Below are 24740 nucleotides of genomic sequence, written 5' to 3'. Positions count from 1 at the left end.
GAATAAAGGGTCGCCCTTTCAGAGCTGCGATGAGGAGGAACTTCTTCTCTCAGAGGGTCGTAAATTTGTGGAATTCTCTGCCCCAGAGAGCTGCGGCGGCTGGGTCATTAAATACATTTAAAGTGGAGAGAGACACATTTTTGCAAGATAAGCGAGTGAAGGGTTATGGGGAGCGGGCTGGGAAGAGGCATTGAGCCCTAGATGAGCCATGATCTTATTGAATGGCGGAGCAGGCTCGAAGGGCCAAGTGGCCTATTCCTGCTCCTATTTCTTATGTTCTTATGTTGATTTTTTTTTTCTAGCTATAAGCTCAACTCCAGTTAGAGAGGAACACAAGTATGCAATAGAAAGTGTGCATGCATGTGGGTTGAATTTCTGCCATATAACACAAGTCTGCAATAATGTAAGATATCCAATAAAACCTTCAGGACAAAACACAAATATGAAAACCCTTATGTAAACCATAGGGCAGCATATATTACTAAATCTTTACAACCTACAAATAAAAAGGTATATTTTATAGCATTTTATATTTGCTAAAGAACTGTACTTCAGCAAAGGCCTTCAAAAATTGTATTTACAGAACAACATTTCAGTTAGATGCTGATGGCAAAGTAGCACGGTTTCTCCGTTCAGCACTTCCATGTCATTTTCGATTACCAAAGCACTGCAACTACTAGACTGTTCCTGTGATTAAGTTTCCAATATGCAGTACAGCAATTTTCCAAACAAAAGTTAATACACAAAACAAGCACAAACTGTCTTTAGAAACAGTGGAAATCTTGTCTGTATTCTTATTCTAGCAACATTTTCACAATCCTAAGTGGCATGGGGCTAAGCATAAAGAACTATCACATACCCACTCTTACAATTACAGGGCTCTCTAGATACTACTACTTCAGCCCAGCTCAAAGTCCCACTTTAACAGGTGGGCCCACACTTTTGTGAAACTGAAGGTGACCATATATGTGAAGTAATCTGGAAGGTACTGTGCCTAGGCAAACAGTAACCCCATTTAGTGTTGATATAAACACTGGAAACTGTGACCATGGACCATTCCAACAGTCAGACAAACAACACTTGGAGACTGTATATCGCAGCTACAACTATAAAACAGCTTTATTAATAAAATCAGAAGCAAAATTAAAAACCGCAGGTATATGGGTCAGTCGTTCTCACTTGACCTACGTAATCAATCACAAAACAATAAAGAATCTTTAAGCTCTCACAGATCTAGGAAGTAACACTTAGTTTGATTAACGTCTTTGGTGCAAAGTTTATACATGAAATGGGATATTTACAGAATCTTCCACTCATCCCACTTATTAACTGCCTGAACTTTACTGAACAAATATCATGTAGGGCCCCAATTATACCCCACTTTACATTGACCTCTGAATTTTGACAAATAAGGATAATACAAAAGGAACCTTCCCAATTACACAACACTACCAGTCAAAGAGATGGACCATGGCACAGAAACTGCCTGACAGTTTTCCCGATAGAACCTGTGAAACAAAGCCAAGCTACTCTGATACAGGAATGATTGCCTTCCCCTGGTGAGCACTGATAACAATGATCATCTGTGATATTTGTTAGTCAATTTGCTTTTAGGGCCAGACAACCCTATGGGCAGTGACATTAACACATCAGGCAAGATACACACTTCCTCCGATACTGAGGAACAAGACAGTCCTTCCAAAAAGTAAGAGACTTTTTAAACATGTCACAGCGCCAAGCTATAAATTCTCAAGTATTAAAATAGTTTATAATGTTCAAAATAAGGCAAACCCGATTACTAACAACCACGTTCTACCAACCTCGTCATTTTTGCCCAAGTAGACTCCCAAGTTGCAACATAAAAATTCTTACTGTTTTCTCACGTCCCACTTTGGCTTTCTCAATACTTTGCTGTAAACTTTGTTTTCTTTGGTTTCCTTCAATGAGCTGGAAAGGGAAGAGGGGAAAAAAATCAATTGTAGCATCAGTGCAAAGTGAAATCACTTTGTATCACACTAAAGTTGTAACATAAATAAAACCACAATTACAGGAAACTTTCTGGTATCCGGCACTGACGGGACCGAGCTGGTGCCGTACCATCAAAACTGCCGTAGAAACCAGCGCTAATGTTAAAACATACGGAGCTTTTGAGCTCCGTGTGAATCAACAAACCCTGTACTTCAAAACAGTCGGCCGCAGCTTAAAAGCATCTCTGTAGCTAAGCAACAGCTTCAGCTAGACCTTGCAGAGCCTGACTGGAAAAAAAAAAGCAACGAGAAGTAAAAAAACTTATAGGAAACAGCTTCTGAATTTTGCCGGTAGATAGAGCTTTCTGGACATTTAACCTCTGGTTAAATGAAAGTTTCCTGTAGTTAAAAAATTAAGAAACACTGGGATTAAAAATGTTCTGCACCACTAATTTTATTTTAGGCATTATATTTTTCTTAGCAAAATAATTGTCACCTTTTAAAAAGATACAGAAAAGAAAATCTACTGAGTAACTTGAAGTACCTTTTGTGTGCTTTATTAATAGCCTGTAAATCAATAAACCAATCTTAAACCATTGACATAATACAAGTGTAGCAAGAGAGGGAATTACATCTGATATAAAAATGTGATCTTAGTTATTCCCCACTCACGTACACCATTTCCTAACCAAGATGATAGGCCTCTACGATAGTACTCTCGCTCCAGCCACTAAGAGATGTGCAAGTTAACCACACCCACTGTTATCCCCTCCTTGCCTCTCAGCCAAGCACTCCAGCAACACAGCCCAGATAAGACAAAGAACACACCCTGAAGCCATACTGCATCAACAAATTCCCATTCATTAAAATCACTTTAAAGATCACATATATCATCACTGTAATGGCATTTAACCATAGAAATTGGCCTTCTTATATTTATCAGGAGTTACACACACATTGCTAAATGTTAATACTTCTAATCCTCAAAAGGGATGGGGGGACTTATTCAACCTGCTAGTACAGCTTAAAATGCAGTTAAAAGAAAACCTAATTCCATCTCAAACCAAAATGACAGAGTATTAGAAATTAATACTTTTTGTGCACTTCAGTTAAAAACAGGTTTTCCTGCTCTCAGTGTTTGAACTACATCAGCTCGCTACCACTGGGTGTCATATGGTGACAGATTACAATCCTTCACCATATCAATTCAATTCAATTTTATTTGTCATATATGCAGCAAACGTGCGTGCTGCACAATGAAATGTTGATTTTTACGAGTCCTCCCATATGACACCTAGTGGTGGGAAATTTTATCACCAAGATGCAGCTTCCTTTGAGTTAAAAGTTTCAAGAAATTTTCAAGCACACCCAGTTCATTCCCAAGCAGTTAAGAATATTGCCCAAAACCAACAGGCGAACAGAACACTACCACTGACATGCAGTGACAAAGATCTGAAGTGTGAGGGCAGCAAGATCCCAGTGTCAGACAGTTCACTTCTGGCACCTACCTTTTGCATTTTGATTCACTGCATATGCATTGTAATTTACCAGTTCTGGATCAAGTAATGAAAATTCTCTAGTACATACCATTTTGGGATTGATGCCTATAGTTAATCCCAAAAGAATATGCACAAAAAAGCCCTCATTAACCAAATGGCTATTGATGTACAATAGGAAATGTTTTCAAATAGAAATCTGAAATGCTTTGTAGAAATCCAGACAAAAACAGAGGAAGAGTCAAGGCAACAATTCAAAACATCCTGGAAGAATACTGCAGAGCAGTGAGCCAGAAAACTAACTAACCATGCACAATATCGAGTGCACCAAGAAACTTTCTATTAATTTCTGATTAAAGAGAACATAACCCAAGTTCTTAAAATAATGTAGAGAATCAATAACCAGGATGTGGAAATGTATTTTGGGCAAAACTACAGGACATTTTTATAAGTTATAGAAGTCATAAGCTAAACTTAAAGGAGAAGGAAGGGCCTGGGGAGCATTTTCTATATAAAGTATTCTCCTACCTGTCTAATTTTAAAGTTTAATCCATCATTTCCCCCCTTGTGGAAACCTGTCATTCCAGGTCTCCTCTCATACTCAGAGCTGCTATGACAATGTAATTTATGGGAACAGTTGAAGTCCATCTTGAAGCTCCAACTTCTAAGTTAGTGCTGCTATTCTGGACCAGCTGGCTAGAAGCTTTTCCTGAATTTGGTGCCTCTGGATCAACAGCCCATGTTAGTCTAAAGTATCAACTTCCATAATGACCAGAATTACTCCAGGATGGCCTCATAACATTTTGAAGTGGCTCTAGATGCTAAAGTAGGGAAGGTTTCTAGGAGTGAAAATAACTGCTGACTTAGAAAAAATGGGTGGGGTAGTATTTTATATTGAAAGTACACTCCTTAACTTTTCCTTCTCCCTTAAGGAATAACAATGTTATGGTTAGTACTGTTGGCCTGTGGAACAAACTGCCCCTGAATAGATAAATGGCAGCTCAGTTAATGCAGTCACAAGATCAATTTGGATGAGGAAGACCAGTCATCTCATCTCATCCATCCAGAAAATCTATAGTTTCTCTTTCAATCACAGCATCCAGGTGTCTTAATGAATCCAATGTTCTTGACTCCCGCTATACAACTCAGTAGTTCAATCAACATGTTCATCACTCTAAAGAACCTCCTAGATTTGCCTTTCACCATTATGAAGCAGCACCTCCTGTCATGGTTTCACTTGAAGTGGTGTTTCAGATTTACCTTCTCTATACTATTTAGATTCCCTCTCAGTAAGCTCCTTTCAAGGCTAGAAAGCCCAAGTTTCCTGACACTTTCCTTGTAACTCAGTTCTCTGAAGCTAGGGATAGCTAGAATGTCTTCCTTGTGTCTTGGTGACCAAAACTAGACTCAGTACTCAAGGTATGGTTTGACCAGGGCACTGTACAGTTCAGCATGACATCCTCAGACTTTTACTCTACTGATCAATATTGTTCAGTGCTCAGTTTGTTTTTTTGATTGCTGCTCCACTGTAGAGACATATTGGCCTGGATGTTAGCCCGGAGGCATGTTCCCGGGGGGGGAAAAGAGAGGCGGTGGCTGCTGCGAGGTTGAGAAAACCAAAGAACGGGCTTCCTGAATATCCTGCTGGTTTTAACTGCAGGCCTCCTTTAAAGTTTTTTTCTGTCAGGTTCCCGCCCACAGACAGCCTGCTTGGAGGAAACACTCCTGGTCCACAAGCAGTGCTGGAAAGGCACTTACTTCATGGATTCAGCTCTTCACGTCTCCTTTCAGCTGCCGGGTTTCCCAAGGCCTGGGAAACCAGGCCAACATGAGTTAAAAATAGAATGACTTAAAATGAAGGCAGGCAGCATTATAATATTTAAGTGACCAATCCACTTCCAGCGAGCGGATTGGTCGCTCGCCCCCTAGTCCCGCCTGTAAGTTTCGCAAAATTCAGGCCTTTCCCCCCCCCCCCCCCCCGAAGATTATTTAATTATTAAAAGAGACCCTGGTTGGACTGATTTTAAAACCAGGGCACCCAAAATGGCTGCGGTAAACCTCGTGACCAGGCCAAATGCGATTTTAAAACAAAGGTTTTGCAAAGTTCAAGTTTTAAACTAATCAAGGATTTTGTAAAGACTGATGAAATGGACAAAAGACTGTAACATTCCAGTCCTCAAGTGGGAATGGGCTCCATCAAGCCATTAGGCTCTCTGCATTTTTAATCGGGGACCGCTCACCAGAAACATTAAGCCTGAATGGGAGCAATTCACAACTTGTCTTGAACAACAGCCAGGGTTTCGAAGCTACTTTAGACATAACGACTATCACTCTACAGGTCATTTTTATAAACGTTTTTAAACATTTAAACGAGCTCACCCATATCATACAAAGGATGAGCTGATTTAGTGCGTGAGATAAGGGCTACCGAGAGGGGTATAAATATAGCCCCTCAGGAAGCCATGCTCTCTCTCTCCTCGCCTCCCGCGCCCTGCCTGCCACCACCCCAGGAAGAGGACCTACGAAGAAGAGCCTGTCTGAGAGGTGAAATACCCTGCCAGAGACTATTTTATTACTGGGGTATTTTCACCTGGACGGTACCCTGTGCAGCATTGAAACCACGTGGCATCGAAAGGCAGCAGGGCAAAGAAGCAAGATTCTCGTCTGTTTAAACGACTCGGACTGGTGAGCATGGAATTCTGACCCCTCATAAGATAGCCTAGCGAGGTTTAGAGGGTGGGAGTTAAGGGGATTGCTAAAATTGTCATTTTAGTCATTTTCCCTCAATGTGCCGTTTATTTCCCATCCCTGTTAAGTGTAAGTGTACTGCATCCATATTATCCTTTGTATAGAATCGTTCTTTGGTAATAAAATCTTGGTTTTTCTTTGCACCAAACCACTGGTCTGCTCGTTTTCTATATCGCTACCTGCAAATAAGTCCGGTGGTCAGAACTCAAAAGGGGGCGAGCGATTCAAACCGCTCAAAGGGGGTAGTCAGAGGCATAACTGACGAACCCAAGACACCCACACAGTAAAACCCCTTACAGAATGGCTACCGCGGCAGGACCATCGGCAGCAGTAAGCGATATAGCAGACAGTGGTGCGGAGGAAGGAACAGCTATGGAAGAGAGATTGTCCGATTATGTTTTTAGAAAGGTGAATATCACCAAGAAGTGGATAAGCACTCTGTTAAAGGCTGAGCGTCCGACAGATGCTGCCGCCCAGTGGACAGGGAGTAAGAAACATAAAAGCTAATGTGCTACAAGAAGCAGGTCCTACTGTTAGACGGAGTTGTGGCAGCACAGGCTGCCAAGCTTAAGGAAGCAGCCCTGAAAGTCCAGGATAAGGAAATAGAGATTCAGGAACGAGCGCAGACGGCAAGGGAACACTGGGCCAAAATAGAGCGCCTGGAGCGCCAGATCAGTGAGGGCAAAAGTAACACGAGGCACAAGCTGGAGTGCCAAGTTACCGAGGCCAAGAATAGTGAGATACGGTTGCGGGAGAAGAACGCCCGCCTTACCCAAGAAATACGAGAGCAGGAGGAGAAAGTTAAGGAGGTTAAGGCAGCGTATAGGTATGCGAGAGAACAGGGGTTTGAAGACGCAGATCATGGCCCCTGCAGAGAGGAAATTGAAAATCTGAGCCTGGCCCTAAGGAAGGCAAAAGGCATGGTGTGCCTCATAAGCCCGAAGGCAGGCCAGTCGGACTTTACCGGCAACCCAAGCAGAACAGTCCCGCAGGCAGCGCCTGGGGACGAGCTAGTCAGGGAACCAGAGGTTTCACGGCCACCACCCATAGCGCCGAACTTTCAGCAGGTCTGGCGGCAAAGGGGGGTGGAAGATGAAGTGGTAGGGGAGGTACAGCAGCCCCCGTTAGATAGTTCGGGACCGGGACCGATGTGCCCCATCCGACAGCGGAGGTACGGCCCGCCCGGGGAGGACGATGAACCCGGGGCCATCCAAAACCAATTTATCTTACCTCATGGCACCCAACAGCTCAGGGCCATGGTGAGTCATATCCCCAAGCTCTCCGAAATGGGAGACCCCTCACTGCACTTCCGAGAGGTAGAGCAGGCAGCCTGCGATGACGCAGAGCAGGCCAAGATGTTGCTATTCTCTCTGGAGGGTAAGCTCCTCCAGACCCTTTCAGATGAGTGCAAAAAAGGGCAGAAGGGGTATGACGATTTGAGAGATGAGATACTGGAGGCCATGGGTATGAACGACGGCAGTCCGTTCTCCCGAGTGGAGAGGACGGTACAGCTCGCAGGGGAGGCCCCGCAGACGTTCGCAGACAGGCTGTGGCCAGTCTACAATAGCGCGTGTCTGGGAGTGGCGGATCGGGCATTCCTGACCTGACCGCAGTTGACCCACTGGCTTCGTTGCCTGGTGTCGAACTGCCTACCCCAGATCTGAGCCAAGGCCGAGGCCTGGTTCGACCCCCGAAGCCCCTAAACTACCGAAGAGACCGTAATCCGTCAGCTCACGGTAGCCTATAAAAATGGCAGAAGTAACGAGGCGCCCCAGCAAAAGGGCAAAGTTTATGAGGTTAAACCTGGGGTCCAAAATAAGAAAGAGTGGAACCAGGAAGGGAACCGTCCCTCTCAAATCAAGCTAAATTGCTATGGGTGCGGGAAGGACGGCCATTGGCGCAAGGATTGTAAAAATCCTTGGAAGGATAATAAAGGGAAGAATTCACCACCCCCAGCCCAAAAGGCAGAGGCAGGAGTTCCCACGGTCGAATCACTGTTAGAGTCGATGCGGGTTTTCCTGATCAGCCAGGGAAAAGTAGCAGCCACCACCGGTGCTTTGACCCCGTCTGCCCCATCCAACTCCTAGCAATGACTAGAACCAGCGCAGCCTGTCGACCTATGTCCCTGCAAAAATGCTGAGGGGAGCAGGCCCTATGTTAAGATGGGGGTGAAGACGGTGCAGGGGAGATATTCGGTGGACACTGGAGCTTCCAGCACGGTGGTCCATTCGGAAGACCTGACCAATTCACCCCGGTCTAACAAGGTCCCATTTAGCTTAATGGGATCCACAGGGAATGAGCAGGCTGGGGAAAAGGTCAAAACGTTTGGCCATAGATTTAGGATCCCTCCATACCACATGGGAGGGTAACCAAAAGACCGACGAGGTGGCCAAGCAGGGGGACAGGGAAGGAGAGTTCTGGGACCCCTGTAGAGCAGGCCCGGTAGCAGCAATCCGGGACAAGGGAGGCACACAGGGGGTAGCTTTGGCCCCGGACCAAAAGCAGGTTTACAAGCAGGCAGGAGGGAGCATGGGGAAGCAGCATCGGAATAACCGATTGCTGCTCGAACCTAACAAAAGTCACCAGGTAATGGTGAGGAACTACACCCGAGTGGGGAGTTTAGAGCTACTGTACATGGGACCCTATAGCATAGTGGATAAAGCCAGCCCCATGGTGTATGCAGTAAAATTGCCCCGGCGCACAAAATGGTTTCATGTAAACCAATGCAAGCTGTTCAGGCCGGAGGCAAAGAAACAGGCAGCCGGGATCCAACCCGAGGTTAGAAATCCCCAGCCCGCAGCAAGTTCAAGTACACAGGCTGTGCAAGCAGGCGCAGTCGTGTGCGTCAAGGGAGGAGTCACCCAGCCCCCTGTTCAGACCACTCCCCCCATCTTCTGGGATTCAGGTGGGGAGGAGGAGGAGCCCAAGCCAGATGACCTCGCCTACAACACAGGTTTTGAACCTGAAGGCGGAGACCCTCAGCCACCGGCAGCGAGGGATTACCTGTCCCCAGCTTAGGTTTGGGAGGGGTGGGACTCAAGGGAGAGGACCCTCAGCCAGCGGTCATGGGAAACCCACAGGCCGCACCCACAAAGGCTGGGGTCCGAGCAAAAGGTCCGCTCACCAAGGTGGCCCCACCAGTAGCCCTCCCTAGAAGGTCCCCTCGGACACCCCAGCCCAGAAAGGTATGGTCACCGACTCCCCAGCTTAAAACGATAGCCTCCCGAGCCAGGGAGAAGCCAAAAGACAAAGGTCCCCAGCTAGCAGCTACAGACTGCAAGGGACCGGAAGTGCAGGTCAGTGCAGCCACGCCACAGGGAGCAGCCTGCAACAGCCCAGACAGGAATTAGGCTGGCTGCTCAGAGACGGGCGGCAGATGTATATAGCTTTAGTAGTTTAAGTCCATAGTGTTAAGTTTAGGGTGTTTAATTTAATTCTAAATAAGGTGACGGTTAGTTTTAAGTAAGTCGTCTCAGAGTATTGTCCATGTGAGTCGAGGTCACGGGACCCGACCATACGTCACCCGAGCCAGCGAGTCTCTAGGGAACCTGGCTGTATGCTTCTATATCTGTTACAGGAAATTTCGGAATGTACGGAGGCGTAATCCTGCTCGGGCTGAGCATCGGTAGGAGAGGGGACGTCGAGGACCACCACATCTTCGGGTGCTCGGGGAACAGGGCGCCGGTGGCGGTCGACGGTAGCGGCGGCGACCACCGATTACTTCCACGAGGGAACGTGGCCGGGGTGGCTGGGATCCAATTCGTCCCAGTACTCCAGCCAGACCGGGTTCACCTACAGGGAGGCCTCCCTCCTGTGCCCCAGGATACGGATCGTTACTCCCAGGATTAGCGTCACCGTGGGCAAAAGGATATGTTTAACATGCAAGGGACACGTTCCCCTGGATAGGTGGTGGTGGCTCAGGAAATTAAGTAAAGGCATGGGGAACCCCAGAGTTGAGTGGGAACGGTTGGGGAACAACACTCACCGGACTATCACAGGGACCCACGGGGGCGGGGCGGGGGGGGGGGGGGGGGGGTGTTAAGTGTGTGCTGGGATAAATGGTGGGAACCGGATCAGGGGATCTATGTCTGTATGTGGGGATCAGAGAAGGCCTGCCCCACAGGCATTTCCATCATTTTCCGCAGTCAGTGGCAAGATAACGGGAGGGGGATGGACTGGGAGTCTCGCCTGGACGCATGCACGATCCCATACTCCACAATCTCAGTTAATGCCACTGAACTAGTAACCCGCCCCCGGCAGCCCCTGCCCACGACCGCGACGTCACGGACGATAGTAGAGGGATGCCCCGCCACCACCAAGGGACCAGGGAACGGCTTGCTTGGTGCTAGTACCGACAGACCAGGTGCTGTATCAAAGGGTGCACTACGCGGTGGCCTCCGTGATTTTAAACCTCACCGAGGTACACCTATCCGCGTGGTGCCCCACAGAGACCGCGCAGTTGTATCAAGCCTCTTAAAAGATATGTTCTGTAAATTCTATGAGTTTGATTTTTCAGACGTTGACAGAACTAGACTATACACCCACGAGCTTTTGGACGGGATTGGGAGACAAAGAAGGGGTGCTTTTAACGATGTTTTAACTGGTTTTAACATGGGGTCTTCTGTCATCAACAGCTTAGATGACATCGAGCTGCAGACCCAGATTAATGGTTTAAAAACACAATTAAAGAAAATATTAACCGATGAGAATGAGGTAGTGGGTTCCGAGTTGCATGAGGACCAGGCCATGACACTCCACTTAAAGGAGATCATAGCGGAGCTGGAGAAACATGCCAAAACGGTTAATGCTCTCATTAGGGAGGACAGAAACGCTTCTGACCAAGCTGCGCAGAATGAGGTGTGCGTGCTGTATGGGGCATGGTTGCTGGGCGTGGGCTGCAGCAATCTGGAGGATTTAAAGCAAGGTTTAGTCCCCTCCTGGATCAGCAACAAACACCTTGCAGCCCTCCACCCTTTTGAGAATGCATTAAGCCCGTGCCAGCTCCGGCTAGCTTCGGAGGCCTACCCAGTCCCAGTGGACTGTGGGCGGTCCAACCACACCGTCATGGGTATAGTGGTTAGGATACCGGTCATGGGCGAGACGGCCCGACCCACGCCGGTATACAGGGTGGAGAACATTGGAGTCATTCAAGGGGGTGCACACATTCGTTTTACAGCGGTCCCACCATACGTCATAAAATGGGAGCATGCTATGACGGGTACCGACCTCTCAGGGTGCCGTAGCCAGGGACCACACATCATCCTGTGTCCCCAGCACTTGAACGCCTATTCCAAACCACAGTGCGGGTTCAGAGCTACTGGCGCGAAACCTATAAATTGCACCATGGAAGCAATGGCACAAGGCCATGTTCCCCCCCCAGGTAGCATATATAGGAGGTGGGACATATTGTGTCACCACAGGAGCGCCTCACTACCAGTACGGACAGCATAGCTGATGTGCGGTGAGTGACAGCAGTTTCTGTTTCAAACCCGAGGCAGAAGTTCAAGTGGCACAAGTACGAATTGTCCCCATTCCTGAACCCTCCACTGTTCACCTCACTGTGAAAGAGAATTTCACCCACCTGCAGAAATGTGTTGCGCATTTCGGTTACCAGATTCCCCCTCTCCCAGAACACCTCACCAAATTGCTGAAAGCCGTTTTAGTGTCACAAAAACACTTCTATACTCTGGAACAGAAAACTGTCCAGATAGGGGCCGACATTTTAGATATTATGGCCCCGCCCTGGTGGGACGTTTTTGAAAATATAGAGGTCCCATCCTGGATCCGTATGGCATGCCACATCCTGGTGGTGTGTCAGTTAGGGATAGTTCTCTACCTGGTGTGCATCCAGTGTAGGAGAAAGGGTCCCAGGTTAGAGTTTAAAACTCAAAGGGTGTGGAAGGAACATTATGCCCGGGTGGAAGAAGAGACACCCGTTTGAGTTTTGCGTCGCATCACTTAAACGTGATGGTCGTTGTTTGTTATTTTTAAATAAAGATTGTTTCTTCATTTTATTGCGTTATTTTAGTAAAGATTGTGACTGGTTGATATTACAGAAAAAAAAAATCTGTAATGTACCAAGTGGTGCAGGGGTGTTGGAACCCCTCCGCACTTGGATTTTGTAATCAACTGTATTTTCATCTGTAGATGCCTATCACACACTGCGCTTTCTCTAAGTACGGGAAATACATGTGTCAAGGGATTATGGATAGGTAAATACAGGGGAAGGTTGTTTATGGAGGGTCAGAAAACTTTGCTCACCTTTGGAACATGGATACTGCAAGCAAGTTTTAGTATCCTAGGGGGGACTGTAAGTTTCGCAAAATTCAGGCAGTTCCCCCCCCCCCCGAAGATTATTTAATTAAAAGAGACCCTGGTTGGACTGATTTTAAAACCAGGGCACCCAAAATGGCTGTGGTAAACCTCGTGACCAGGCCGAATGAGATTTTAAAACAAAGGTTTTGCAAAGTAAGCAGGTCAAGGAGTTCAAGTTTTAAACTAATCAAGGATTTTGTAAAGACTAATGAAATGGACAAAAGACTGTAACATTCCAGTCCTCAAGTGGGAATGGGCTCCATCAAGCCATTAGGCTCTCTGCATTTTAAATCGGGAACCGCTCACCAGAGACATTAAACCTGAATGGGAGCAATTCACAACTTGTCTTTAACAACAGCCAGGGTTTCGAGGCTACTTTAGACATAACGACTATCACTCTACAGGTCATTTTTATAAACGTTTTTAAACATTTAAACGAGCTCACCCAAATCATACAAAGGATGAGCTGATTTAGTGCGTGAGATAAGGGCTACCGAGAGGGGTATAAATATAGCCACTCAGGAAGCCATGCTCTCCCTCTCTCTCTCTCTCTCTCTCCTCCCGCGCCCTGCCTGCCACCACCCCAGGAAGAGGACCTATGAAGAAGAGCCTGTCCAAGAGGTGAAATACCCTGCCAGAGACTATTTTATTACTGGAGTATTTTCACCTGGACGGTACCCTGTGCAGCATTGAAACCACGTGGCATCGAAAGGCAGCAGGGCAAAGAAGCAAGATTCTCGTCTGTTTAAACGACTCGGACTGGTGAGCATGGAATTCTGACCCCTCATAAGATAGCCTAGCGAGGTTTAGAGGGTGGGAGTTAAGGGGATTGCTAAAATTGTCTTTTTAGTCATTTTCCCTCAATGTGCCATTTATTTCCCATCCCTGTTAAGTGTAAGTGTACTGCATCCATATTATCCTTTGTATAGAATCGTTCTCTGGTAATAAAATCTTGTTTTTTCTTTGCACCAAACCACTGGTCTGCTCGTTTTCTATATCGCTACCTGCAAATAAGTCCGGTGGTCAGAACTCAAAAAGGGGCGAGCGATTCGAACTGCTCAAAGGGGGTAGTCAGAGGCATAACTGACGAACCCAAGACACCCACACAGTAAAACCCCTTACACGCCTCCGTTAAAACCAGAAGTGGGTAGGTTGGGTTCCTGTTTCAGATTTTTTGAAGTTTAACCTCTGACTTGACACCAACCCACCCATTTTAGGGAGTTAAAATTCAGCTCATTAAGTGCCCAACCCAAGAACCCTAGATCCCTCTCAACTTCATCCTTTGCTATTTTGACCCCATTCATACTATGTATGTCGCTCATTTTTTCTGATGGTGTGTAATGCCTAGATTTTATTGTATGGAATTTCATCTGGTACTGTACTGCCCCATTAGAGTTTAATAAAACTAATTTTGTAGTTCCTTGGCTTTCTTATTATTCAACAGGTCCCACACTAGTTTAGTATCACTTGTGTATTTGACCAATTTGTACTGAATTCGGAGTATTGTCTGCAAATTTGACCGATGCATCGAGTTTCAAAGCAGAACTAGATCCCAGATTCAGAAAAGCAGTAAGGTTTATGGGATTGGAATAAAAAAGAAAAAAAAAGTCAGACCAATCCAAAATCTTGGAGATCAAATCAAGTTAGATGAGATTGAACATCTTTTCCTCACTCCTGCAGTTTTCTATATTATGCATGCACAAAATGGTATCATTGCATATGGACAAGCAGTTTTTTTTTTAAAAAACAAGCAAATGAAACAACTACCAGTAACAGTGCTGACAAATGCATGCTCATTCCTCTTCCATAAAAAGTCATTTTAATTAAATATTCAGATCCTTAAACCCAAACCTTTTGGTTATCTCTAACGCTACAACATTTACCTGACTCTCCAACTGCTCCAGTATCTGTTTCCTGCTGTGAAGAGTTTTACTTGGAAATGCCCAGAAGTAATTGGAAGTTCCAATTCGATCAGTGTCCACCATTGCATCATCTACTAGACTCTGCAGTACGTCCTTCACTGACATGGAAGCTAAAACGGTAAAAACACATCAACAGCTTGCACTTGCTTCTCACAATAAATCAATTGAAAATTAATCAAGGTTAAAACAAGACAGGAAGGTTTTAGCTGTGTGACAAGATTGTCACCAGCCCATCTAAACTTTAGCCAGCCAGAAACAAAAACGTATGGTGGTTCATTGACATCAACAGCTGTTGTAGCGCGAGAGGGTTCAATATTGTGCTGGGATGACCAAGACCATGGTTAATTTGTAGCACAATGCTACTACAGGTAGACTATCCTTTATCCGAAAACCTTGGGACCAGCCGTGTTTCGGTTTTCGGAAAATTTCGGATTTCAGAAGGTATTTTATAAGACTGGGAAATTTGTCGGGGGTGGGGGTCGGCAGGGGGTGGGGGTCGGGGTCGGCGGGTCGAGGGTCGGAGAAAAGAATATCGGACGGGCTGCTGCAGCTATCGGACGGGCCGCTGTATTGTTGGGTTCACTCTCCCGGTACCTCCTTCACACTGCCCGGCTCGGCCTGCAATCTCCTACCCAGGAGGGAACTCTGTGACCCTCTGCCCTGCTCAGCGTAAGTCGTGCGCCACTCTGGTCATGTCGTGCGCACGACTTACGCTGAACGAAAAAACTTTCGGTTTTTAGAGGTTTTCGGAAGTTCGGATAAAGGATAGTCTACCTGTATTACATTTTTGAAGTTAGGGAGATTTCCTGTGTTGCTGCACAAACTGGGGCCTGAGCCTTGATGCATTTAAAGAATATACATTGCTTTTCCTCTCAGAGAAACCGATTTATGTGTATAGTGTCAGCCCTGGCTCAGTGGTAGCACACTGGCCTCTTACTCAGAAGGAAAAGGGCTCAAACCCCAATAGAGCACATAATCTAGGTTGACACGTTTTTAGAGGTGTCGACTTTTGGATGGGCCCTGTGTCGCCTCAGGTGAAACATAAAAGATCTCATGGTACAATTCGAAGAAGAGGTGAGCTCTTATTCTGAAATAAAAACAGAAAATGCTGGAGATACTCAGCAGGTCAGGCAGCATCTGTGAAGAGAGAAACAGAGTTAACGTTTCAGGTCGATGACTTTTCATCAGAACTGGAAAAAAGCAGGAAATGGAACAGATTTTTAAGCAAGGGTAGGGGCTGGGAAATAGGGGAGAGGATGAAAGAACAAAAGGGAAGGTCTGTGATAAGATAGAAGGCAGGAGAAGTTAAGAGACATTAAGAGATATTCAAGGCAAAAGGGGATGGTAATGGGACAGGTTCAGAAACAAAGGATGGCTCTAGATGAAAGACAGCTGCCATGTGCGAGAGAACAGAAGGCACAAACAAAAAGTGTGGATAAAAAATATATATATATGATAGGGGCCAGATTATGATCTGAAATTGTTGAACTCTATGTTGAGTCCAGAAGGCTGTAAAGTGCCTAATCGAAAGATGAGGTGCTGTTCCTTGAGCTTACGCTGAGCTTCCATGGAACAATGCAAGAGGCCGAGGACGGTGAGGTCCGAGTGGGAATGGAGCGGTGAATTAAAGTGACACACGACCGGAAGCTCAGGGTCACCCTTACGGACTGAATGGAGGTGTTCCGCAAAGCGGTCGCCCAATCTACGTTTAGTCTCCCCAATGTAGAGGAGACCACATCGTGAGCAGCGAATACAGTATACTAAATTGCAAGAAGTACAAGTAAATCGCTGTTTCACCTAGAAGGGGTGTTTGGAGCCCTGGACAGTGGGAAGGGGGCAGGTATAAGGGCAGGTGTTGCATCTCCTGCGCTTGCACGGGAAGGTGCCGGGCGAAGGTGTTGGGGGTGATAGAGGAGTGGACTAGGGTGTCGTGGAGGGAGCGGTCCCTACGGAATGCTGAAAGGGGAAGATGCGTTTGGTGGTGGGATCGCGCTGGAGGTGGCGGAAATGGCAGAGGATGATCCATTGAATGTGGAGGCTGGTGGGGTGAAAGGTGAGGGCAAGGGGAACTCTATCGTTGTTCCGGGAGGGAGGGGCAGGGGTGAGGGCAGAAGTGCGGGAGATAGAACGGACACGGTCGAGGACCGTGTCAACCACTGTAGAGGGGAATCCTCGGTTGAGGAAAAAGGAAGACATGTCGGAAGCACTGGTATGGAAGGTGGCATCGTCAGAGCAGATGCGGCAGAGACGGAGAAACTGGGAGAATGGAATAGAGTCCTTACAGGAAGCGGGGTGGGAGGAAGTGTAGTCCAGGTAGCTGTGGGAGTCAGTGGGCTTGTAGTGAACGTTTGTCAATAACCTATCCCCAGAGATGGAGACGGAGAAGTCGAGGAAGAGAAGGAAAGAGTCGGAGATGGACCATGTGAAGGTGAGGGAAGGGTGTAAATTGGAAGCAAAGTGAATGAAATTATCTAGTTCAGGGCGAGAGCAGGAGACGGCACCGATACAGTTATCAATGTACTGGAAAAAGAGGCGAGGGAGGGGACCAGAGTAGGACTGGAACAAAGAATGTTCCACATATCCCACGAAAAGGCAGGCATAGCTAGGACCCATGTGGGTTCCCATAGCAGCACCTTTGATTTGGAGGAAGTGAGTGGAGTCAAAGGAGAAGTTGTTCAATGTGAGAACAAGTTCAGCCAGGCAGAGGAAGGTGGTGGTGGATGGGGACTGGTTGGGCCTCTGTTCAAGAAAGAAGCGGAGCGTCCTCAGGCCATCCTGGTGGGGGATGGAGGTGTAGAGGGATTGTATGTCCATAGTGAAAAGGAGGCGGTTGGGGCCAGGAAACTGTTAAAGTGGCGGAGGGTGTCAGAAGAGTAGCGGATGTAGGTGGGAAGAGACTGGACAAGGAGAAAAAATAGAGTTGAGATAGGAAGAGATAAGTTCCGTGGGGAAAGAACAGGCTGAAACGATGGGTCTACCAGGGTAGTCCTGTTTGTGGATCTTGGGAAGGAGGTAGAAGCGGGCTGTGTGGGGTTGGGGAACTATGAGGTTGGCGGCCGTTGGGGGGGGGCGGGGGGGGGGAAGATCTCCAGAGGAGATGAGGTCAGTGACAGCCTTGGAAACGGTTGATGTTCGGTAGTGGGGTCATGGTCCAGGTAGAGGTAGAAGGAGGTGTCGGCTCTTATTCTGTCCTGGCCAATATTTATTCATCCAGATTAACTGGCAATTTTTCTCATTGCTGTTTGTGGGACCTTGCTGTGTACCAATTGATTGTCATATTTCCTTACATTACAACAATGACTACACTATTGCCTGTGAAGCATTCTGCGATGTCCTGAGGATGTGAAAGCTGCTATATAAATGCTTGCTTTTTTATGGTTATACCAATGGAAGACTTGAACCAAAGCCTAGCCAGCTAGTGGCCTAGTGGTTATGGTAGTGCATAGGACCTTTCACATCTTCAGGCAGTCCCAAAGCACTTCACAGCCAATGAAGTGTGGTCACTGTTGTTTTGCAGCAAACACAGCAGCCAATTTACACACAGCAAGGTCCCACAAATAGCTATAGATGAATGGTCCGATAATCTGTTTTTGGAGGTGTTGATTGAGGGATAAATGTTGGCCGGACACCCGGAGAACACCCCTGTTCTTCTTTGAATAGTGTGAAGGTATAGGGGCCTCGGCATAATGTCTCATCCAAAAGGCAGTATCTCTGACAATGCAGCAGTCCTTCTGTACTGCACCGAAGTGTCAGCCTAGTTTATGTGCTCAAGTCCCTGGAGTGGGGCTTGAACTTGAACCACTCAGACTAATGGAATACCTTTGAAAGAATAATGCTGAACTAATACAATAAATCAGCATGACCCTAATAAACCATTAAAGTGAAATAAAGAGGAAAACACAATGCAAATGAGTGAAATTTGCAGATGATTTCAAACTCGGAGAGGCAGTGGAATTGTAGGACACAGCGCAGATATTACAGAAAGAATTACACAAAATATGCATGTGAGAACAATGGCAGATGAAATTTAACAGTCAAATGTAAAGTATCCCGCATGGGAAGGAAAAAATGGGCAACATACATACTTCATGGATGGTGTTGAAATAGCCATGGATAATGTTGAAAGTGACCTAGGAGCTTTTAGTATACTCTACACTCAACATGCAGAGCAAACAACAAAGCCAAAAGAATATTAAACTATACAGCTAAAAATGGTAGACTACAAGTCAGAGGAAGTCACGATCAAACTATACAGTGCTCTGGTCCAGTATTGTCCAATAAAAATTGCTCGCTAGCCACAGGTTGCTACAGCTACACCGTTTTAGCCACACGCACTCATTTCAGTAGAAAACACCTTACACACATTACAGGTAAATGTACTTCACATGTATATTTACTTGACAAACATATACCACCATTCAATAACCAAGGAAGTAATGCACTCACAACGATCAAAAAACACCTGCACACTGCATTCTGTCTTACCACTTTACTAACAAATTTACAAAAAGGTTAAAGTACACATGCATACATCATGCAAATACAAGTATTGAGATCACATGCCCAACGACTATGTCTATTACTCATTTTTTATTTACTAATCAGAAATGCAATTCACCGCATATCGATTCCCAATTAGCCGCACGTGGCTACTGGCCAATATATTGGACAACACTGCTCTGGTCAGACCACACTTTGAGCACTGTGCCCAGCTTTGGTTGCCAATAAACAAGTGAGACATTTAAGCACTGGAGGCAGTGAAGAGAAGAGCCATGAGGCTAATCCCTATTGTCAGAGGTTTGAGTTATGAGGAAAGACTGGAGAGATTTAGGCTTTTCAGCCTGAAAAGGAGGTGCTCAAGAGGTGATCTTATAGAGGCATACAGTGCTTGGGACTCAGCTATTTACAATCTATATTAATGACTTAGATGAAGGGACCGAGTGCAATGTATCCAAGTTTGCTGATGCTACAAAGTTAGATGGGAAAGTAAGCTGTGAGGACACAAAGGCCACGATTTTATTAATGGAGGCGGGTTGGGTGCGGGTCAGGTGGTTTCCTGCTTCTAGTCCCGCCCCCAGCTGCATCCGCACCACTGACATGATTTTGCCTTGATTGACCTTGTTAAGCCCGCCCTGCGGGCTTGCCGGCCAATTAACAGGAAGCGGGTCAGATGATGTCATTTGATGACGAATCATCTGCCAGTTTCCTTAAAGGGACCACGCACAATTTTATTTTGACAGTTGATTTCTCAGTGTTTGACAGCATTGAGGTGCTGCAAAACTGACAATCACTGCACAAAGGTGACCTCTTGCACCCAGGCTTTCCAATGACTCCCTCCATAGACTGGAATAGATGGCAGCTGCAGGTGAGGTGACAAAAGCGATCTGTCACTGGTGAGAGGTTCTCTCAATGAGGTGGCACTGGACATGGATTTAAAAACTTGTAACCTAAAGAAATCTGTAAATGTATTAAAAATGCAGTACCCAACATTTTCTTTCCTCCAAGACTCACCATGTGCAACATTGGATCCTTCACACCACTTCTGCAGCTGTCATCAATCCAGAAACATCACAGCAGACTCACAACACACCACACTTACCAGGCGTGGTGTCCGGACATTGGGAAACCCGAGCCAGAAGTGGCAAAATTCAAAAATAGGCTGACAACTACTGGCAATTACCTGCTAATAGGCAGGTAATTGCCTTTAATCCACTTCCTGCCGCTAGGTGTTGGGTTCATTCGCAGATCGGGGACCCGACACTTGGGAAAGCTGTTTGGAGGCAGGTCAACGGCGGGATCGCAACCCGCCATCAATCAAAATGATTTTAATCTTTGACCCGCCTCCAAACCCACCCTCTGAGCGCCGGTAAAATCGCGGCCAAAGAGCCTGCAAAGGGATATAGACAGGTTAAGTGAGTGGGCAATAAGGTGGCAGCTGGAGTATAATGTGGAGAAATGTGAGGCTATTCACTTTTGTAGGAAGAATAGAAAAACAGAATATTTTTTAAATGGTGAGAAACTATTAAATGTTGCTGTGCAGAGAGATTTGGGTGTCCTTGTACAAGAAACACAGAGTTAGAATACAGGTACAGCATTACAGCTATGAGGAGGAATTTCTTCACTCAGAGGGTTGTGAATCTTTATAATTCTCTAACCCAAGGGGCTCTGGATGCTGAATCATTGAGTATATTCAAGGCTGAGGTAGAGATTTTTGGACTCTAGGAGAATCAAGGGATATGGCGAGCAGGCGGGGGAGTGGAGTTGAGGTCAAAGATCAGCCATGATCTTATTGAATGGTGGAGCAGTCTCAAGCCTACACCTGCTCCTAATTCTTATGTTTTTAAGATAGAAAATGGTATGGAAAAGGTTAATCTAGAATATTATTTTAAATGAATATGTGGAAGTAGGACAAGAGACATAGGTTCAAACTCATAAAAAGTAACTTTAGGACTGATATCAGGAAGTTATTTTTCAAGGAGAGTGATCAACATTTGAAATGGACTTCTGGGCAGAATGGTGCAGGCACCAGAACCATTTAAGAAACAAAATTTCACCCTCTCACCCCGTAGTTCTCCAATCCTTGGGATGAACATAATGTGTTGAAAATGGGGAATAGGAAGGGCAGATGCCAGCTGCAGGTTTGTAATAACATCCTTTCTCTTCCTTGCTACACTGTACCCTGCTTATAGCAGGAAACAATATCATGAAAATCTCCTGTTATTTCCTTCTGCTTAAAGTGACGTGAATTTTGCTCTTCAGAAAACCATTCTAATCTTCTTCCTCTTTATAGGCCTAACATCACATCAAAGCATATGGCATTGCTCACTCACACCTTTGCAAACACCAGCCCTGAGACATCCATCCTGGGCAAATTGGAGAGTGAGGCAGTGGGGATTGCACTGGGTGATATACCAATCCTGTTTTTAAAAAGACGGATGCTTGCAGAGCATCAGACATATGTACAAATACTGGGAACTGCATCAGACAATATCCATAAGTATAATTCTCAATGGCTTTCCACCACTGCAGTCTACCCTGGAGCATGTTGCAGCTTTAGAGACATCTATAAACATAGGCTGCCACAACAGAGGCCCCAAGAGCAAATTTGTGCATCCTCCATAGATTCTCAGTCTGCTGTCATAGAAACTTGTGCTGCTAGATTAGATAGGACTGTTTCTTCAGGCGTTCAATTGATTGGGGCGGGCTTGCAGGAAAGTATCTTCGCTGATCACACTGCTACCATTAGGCCTGCTTTCTTCACAGATCACTGCCCAGTACTAGTGGCATACAAGAATGGGCATGCATCATGCTTCTGTCTCACAATGGCTGCACATGCATGCCCCCTATACAAGCCTCACTCCACATCTGAAAGGATGCAGGAACAGGCTGAACAGGCTGCCCACTCAGCCACACAAGAGGCACAGCCCGCAGTAGGTTTATTTCAGGACTTAACTACTATGAAACGATAGCTGTTTCAGTCCCGAGAGGCTCGTATAGAAATACAACCAGCCACCTCTTTTACTCCCACAAGGATTGATTTGAGCTACACACGCACAGATTTGGAAGTGACTTTGATCATGTGGCATGATTGGGAGCTGTGAGAGTTGATGCACACAGAGAGGGGTCTGTAGGTGATGGCATATTTGTGGTGGGGTGAGGAAAGATGTACACAGGACTGTTCATGTAATGGGTAGATAGGGTAAACAAGAAAAGGTCTCCCATATCAGAACCTCTATGTAAATGGCAACGCTTTTTGCTTCCAAATGTTCTTTAGGCTTTTGCTGTTCGTTCCTCATGGGGACTTCTTTGTAAGCCAAGGGTGTGCAGGATGCAGCTTACCACTATGATCTTCAGTGGACCATACCGCAAGATGCCCCCAGATCAATAATGGCTCCTAAAGTGCATCTTGAACATACTTATTGTGTGCTCAGTTGTAACTCTGGTACATGAATGGACCTCCTTATCGTGCTGCTCAGTTGCAGTCTTAGGAACATGCATAGGTGTCATTCTCTACAAATGGCTGTAGAGGATAGCCTTGATCTCCAAGGAGCCATCCAGAGACTTGTCTTTCTAGGTTAAAGACTGTTGTCATGGTGGACAGCCTTAAAATAAAGGTATTGTGACAGCTCCCAGGGGAAGCATAATGATTTGCTGTTGGTCATAATGGAGCTTCACATTGAGTGAGTGCTTCCTTTATCTGTTGACATTTACATGGCCAATGATCGCGAGCACGTATGACCATGTAGGTGCAATCTATGACTTCATGGACCTTGGAGAATCTCGACATACAATAAAATTGTACAGACTTATCATGTTCCCACCAGTTGTCCATGGGGAAGCTGATGAAATGGCTAGCTTTAGATAACAATGCAGCCATGCCTCACTATGCATTTGTACAGAGCTCCTTAATTTGTGTTGCAGATGTCCCCAGTGGCAGCCTAGAAACACCTTATGGCACAGAAGGTAATGGCAGCTGTGACCTTAACAATCACATACAGTGGAGGAGGGCTGCAAGTCCACTTGCAGCATATGGCATAACTGCAACAGCCTCCTTTGGAAAGCGAAGCCTGTGGAAACACTGATTCATGATCAAGTGCAAGTAGCAGCCTCTGCCAGTATACTGTGGTGTGGAGTTACCTCCCTCTGATGCTCTTTCTCGTCTTCCAAGAAGCAAAGAAACCCATTGTGCCTGTCTAAAAAGGGAGGGGGGTATGACAGTTCCTTAGAAGTGGTATAAAGGCAGAAGGGAAAGTAGTTGACAGTCTCAACAAACAAAAAAATGGCACTGTAATAAACTTTTAACAGCAACCGTAAATATAGCATATACTCCACTTAAATTGCCTTCTGTATTCTGCCTAGCAATCGTAGATAAACCATTCTGATGGTGAGTTTGTACCAAACTGTGGATAGTTTTGTGCTGTGGCCATGCTACCACTAAAAGATAGTTTGAAATTCCCTACAGTATACCCTCGGGCTGGCATAGAAACACTTTAATCCAATTAGTGGGAGTTGCATTTGAATCCAATTCTGGAGGTGAAAGGGTAGTGTGCTTACTAACAGTGTCACCCAATCCACTAATTTTCCACTTTTGAGAGTCACTGGTTTCACTTTTTTAAAATCTAAATGTTAGGTACATTCCTAAAGGATGCCAATTTTATTTGGTACAACTGTCCATTATGTAATCTGTGCATGTTTAAATGTGCAAAAATAAACTGAGCCATAATTAGTTAGCAAATACTGTAGCCTCATAGGACAAGAGAGCAGAAAGTAGTGACAATAAAATTGATACCTACTGATCCCTTTCTCCTTCGGGGCAATCTTCTCCAAATCTTTAAGCTGAAACACATCTTTCTAAGAGCACAGACAAGTTTTACTGTAAATCATCATCTTCAAGTATCGTTAAGATTCTGAATTTTCTAAACCTATAGGATGAGTGGAAACCTGGCCATCCATTGTATTCTGCTACTTATGCACACACAGATGTTTTCATCATGCATAGGAACTGAAGAAAACACTGAAAATAGTCAAAAGATACAAAACCAAGCTGCATTTTAACTAATACGTCAACTAAAACTAATATGTAACTCTGTTATAGCAAAGGAACTTGTGGGAAAGCTGCAAGTCTTTACTAATGAAGATGGGAACAAGTTAGCCGGTATTTTCCCGACAGCCATTGTAGCGACGTTATGGCTGGCCAGTAATGGGAGGACATTATGTCCTGCTGGAACTCTGCCCACTTTGCTTCACAATGAAGTTTCTGGGCAGTATCGGCCCACTTCAAACTGGCAGGTAATCCATTCACTTTAATTTTGAAGTAGCGACATCATACACACCACTTTCCAACATTTGGATGTGCAGGACATAAACTCTAAAGGAATCCCCCTTGAAATGGGTGCCCAGGGTTGCTGGGGAATCAGCTGTGGTAATAGCAGATTCAAAAAGCACAGGTGAGTAACTTTAATTCTTAATATTTCAGTCACTATTTGACCATTTTCATTATTTTTTTAAAAAATAAAAACTGTTGGAACCTAGGTTCTTGAGACTTAATACCAATTGTTCAAAATGTTTCCATCAGCACCATTATTGGTGCCAATAGGTTTTACAATAGGAATGGGCATGGGAAAGAAGATATGCCAGGGTGAACAGTCAATGTATCCAGATTTGCTACATCTTCCAAGATACCACAAATCATATGTGTAGGCCCTGGCACACTTGTGACAATGTTGGTGGGAAACAGTCTTCACAGGGTTTGGGTCATTGTCAGCCAGATATAGAGCTGCAGCGATACCTGC

At 45.6% G+C, this 24740-nt stretch overlaps 1 protein-coding gene across 1 annotated transcript in view; it reads right to left on the bottom strand.

Annotated features, from left to right (window-relative positions):
• Positions 1-1809: 1809 nt before the first annotated feature.
• The window catches only part of mnd1 (meiotic nuclear divisions 1 homolog (S. cerevisiae)), a 33298-nt gene continuing 10367 nt past the window's right edge, over positions 1810-24740 (bottom strand). The window contains exons 3-5 of the mRNA XM_086012006.1: positions 23742-23799; positions 14410-14558; positions 1810-1947 (exon numbers count right to left, since the gene is read on the bottom strand). Coding sequence (XP_085868132.1) covers positions 1825-1947; positions 14410-14558; positions 23742-23799 — 330 coding nt within the window. The 3' untranslated portion in view covers positions 1810-1824. The remainder of the gene's footprint in view (positions 1948-14409; positions 14559-23741; positions 23800-24740) is intronic.

The sequence above is a fragment of the Somniosus microcephalus genome, chromosome 2, assembly GCF_052327205.1.
Source record: "Somniosus microcephalus isolate GS21.2 chromosome 2, FLI_Smic_1.0, whole genome shotgun sequence".
Classification (NCBI taxonomy): domain Eukaryota; kingdom Metazoa; phylum Chordata; class Chondrichthyes; order Squaliformes; family Somniosidae; genus Somniosus; species Somniosus microcephalus.
This window is presented reverse-complemented; position numbering and strand designations above follow the sequence as displayed.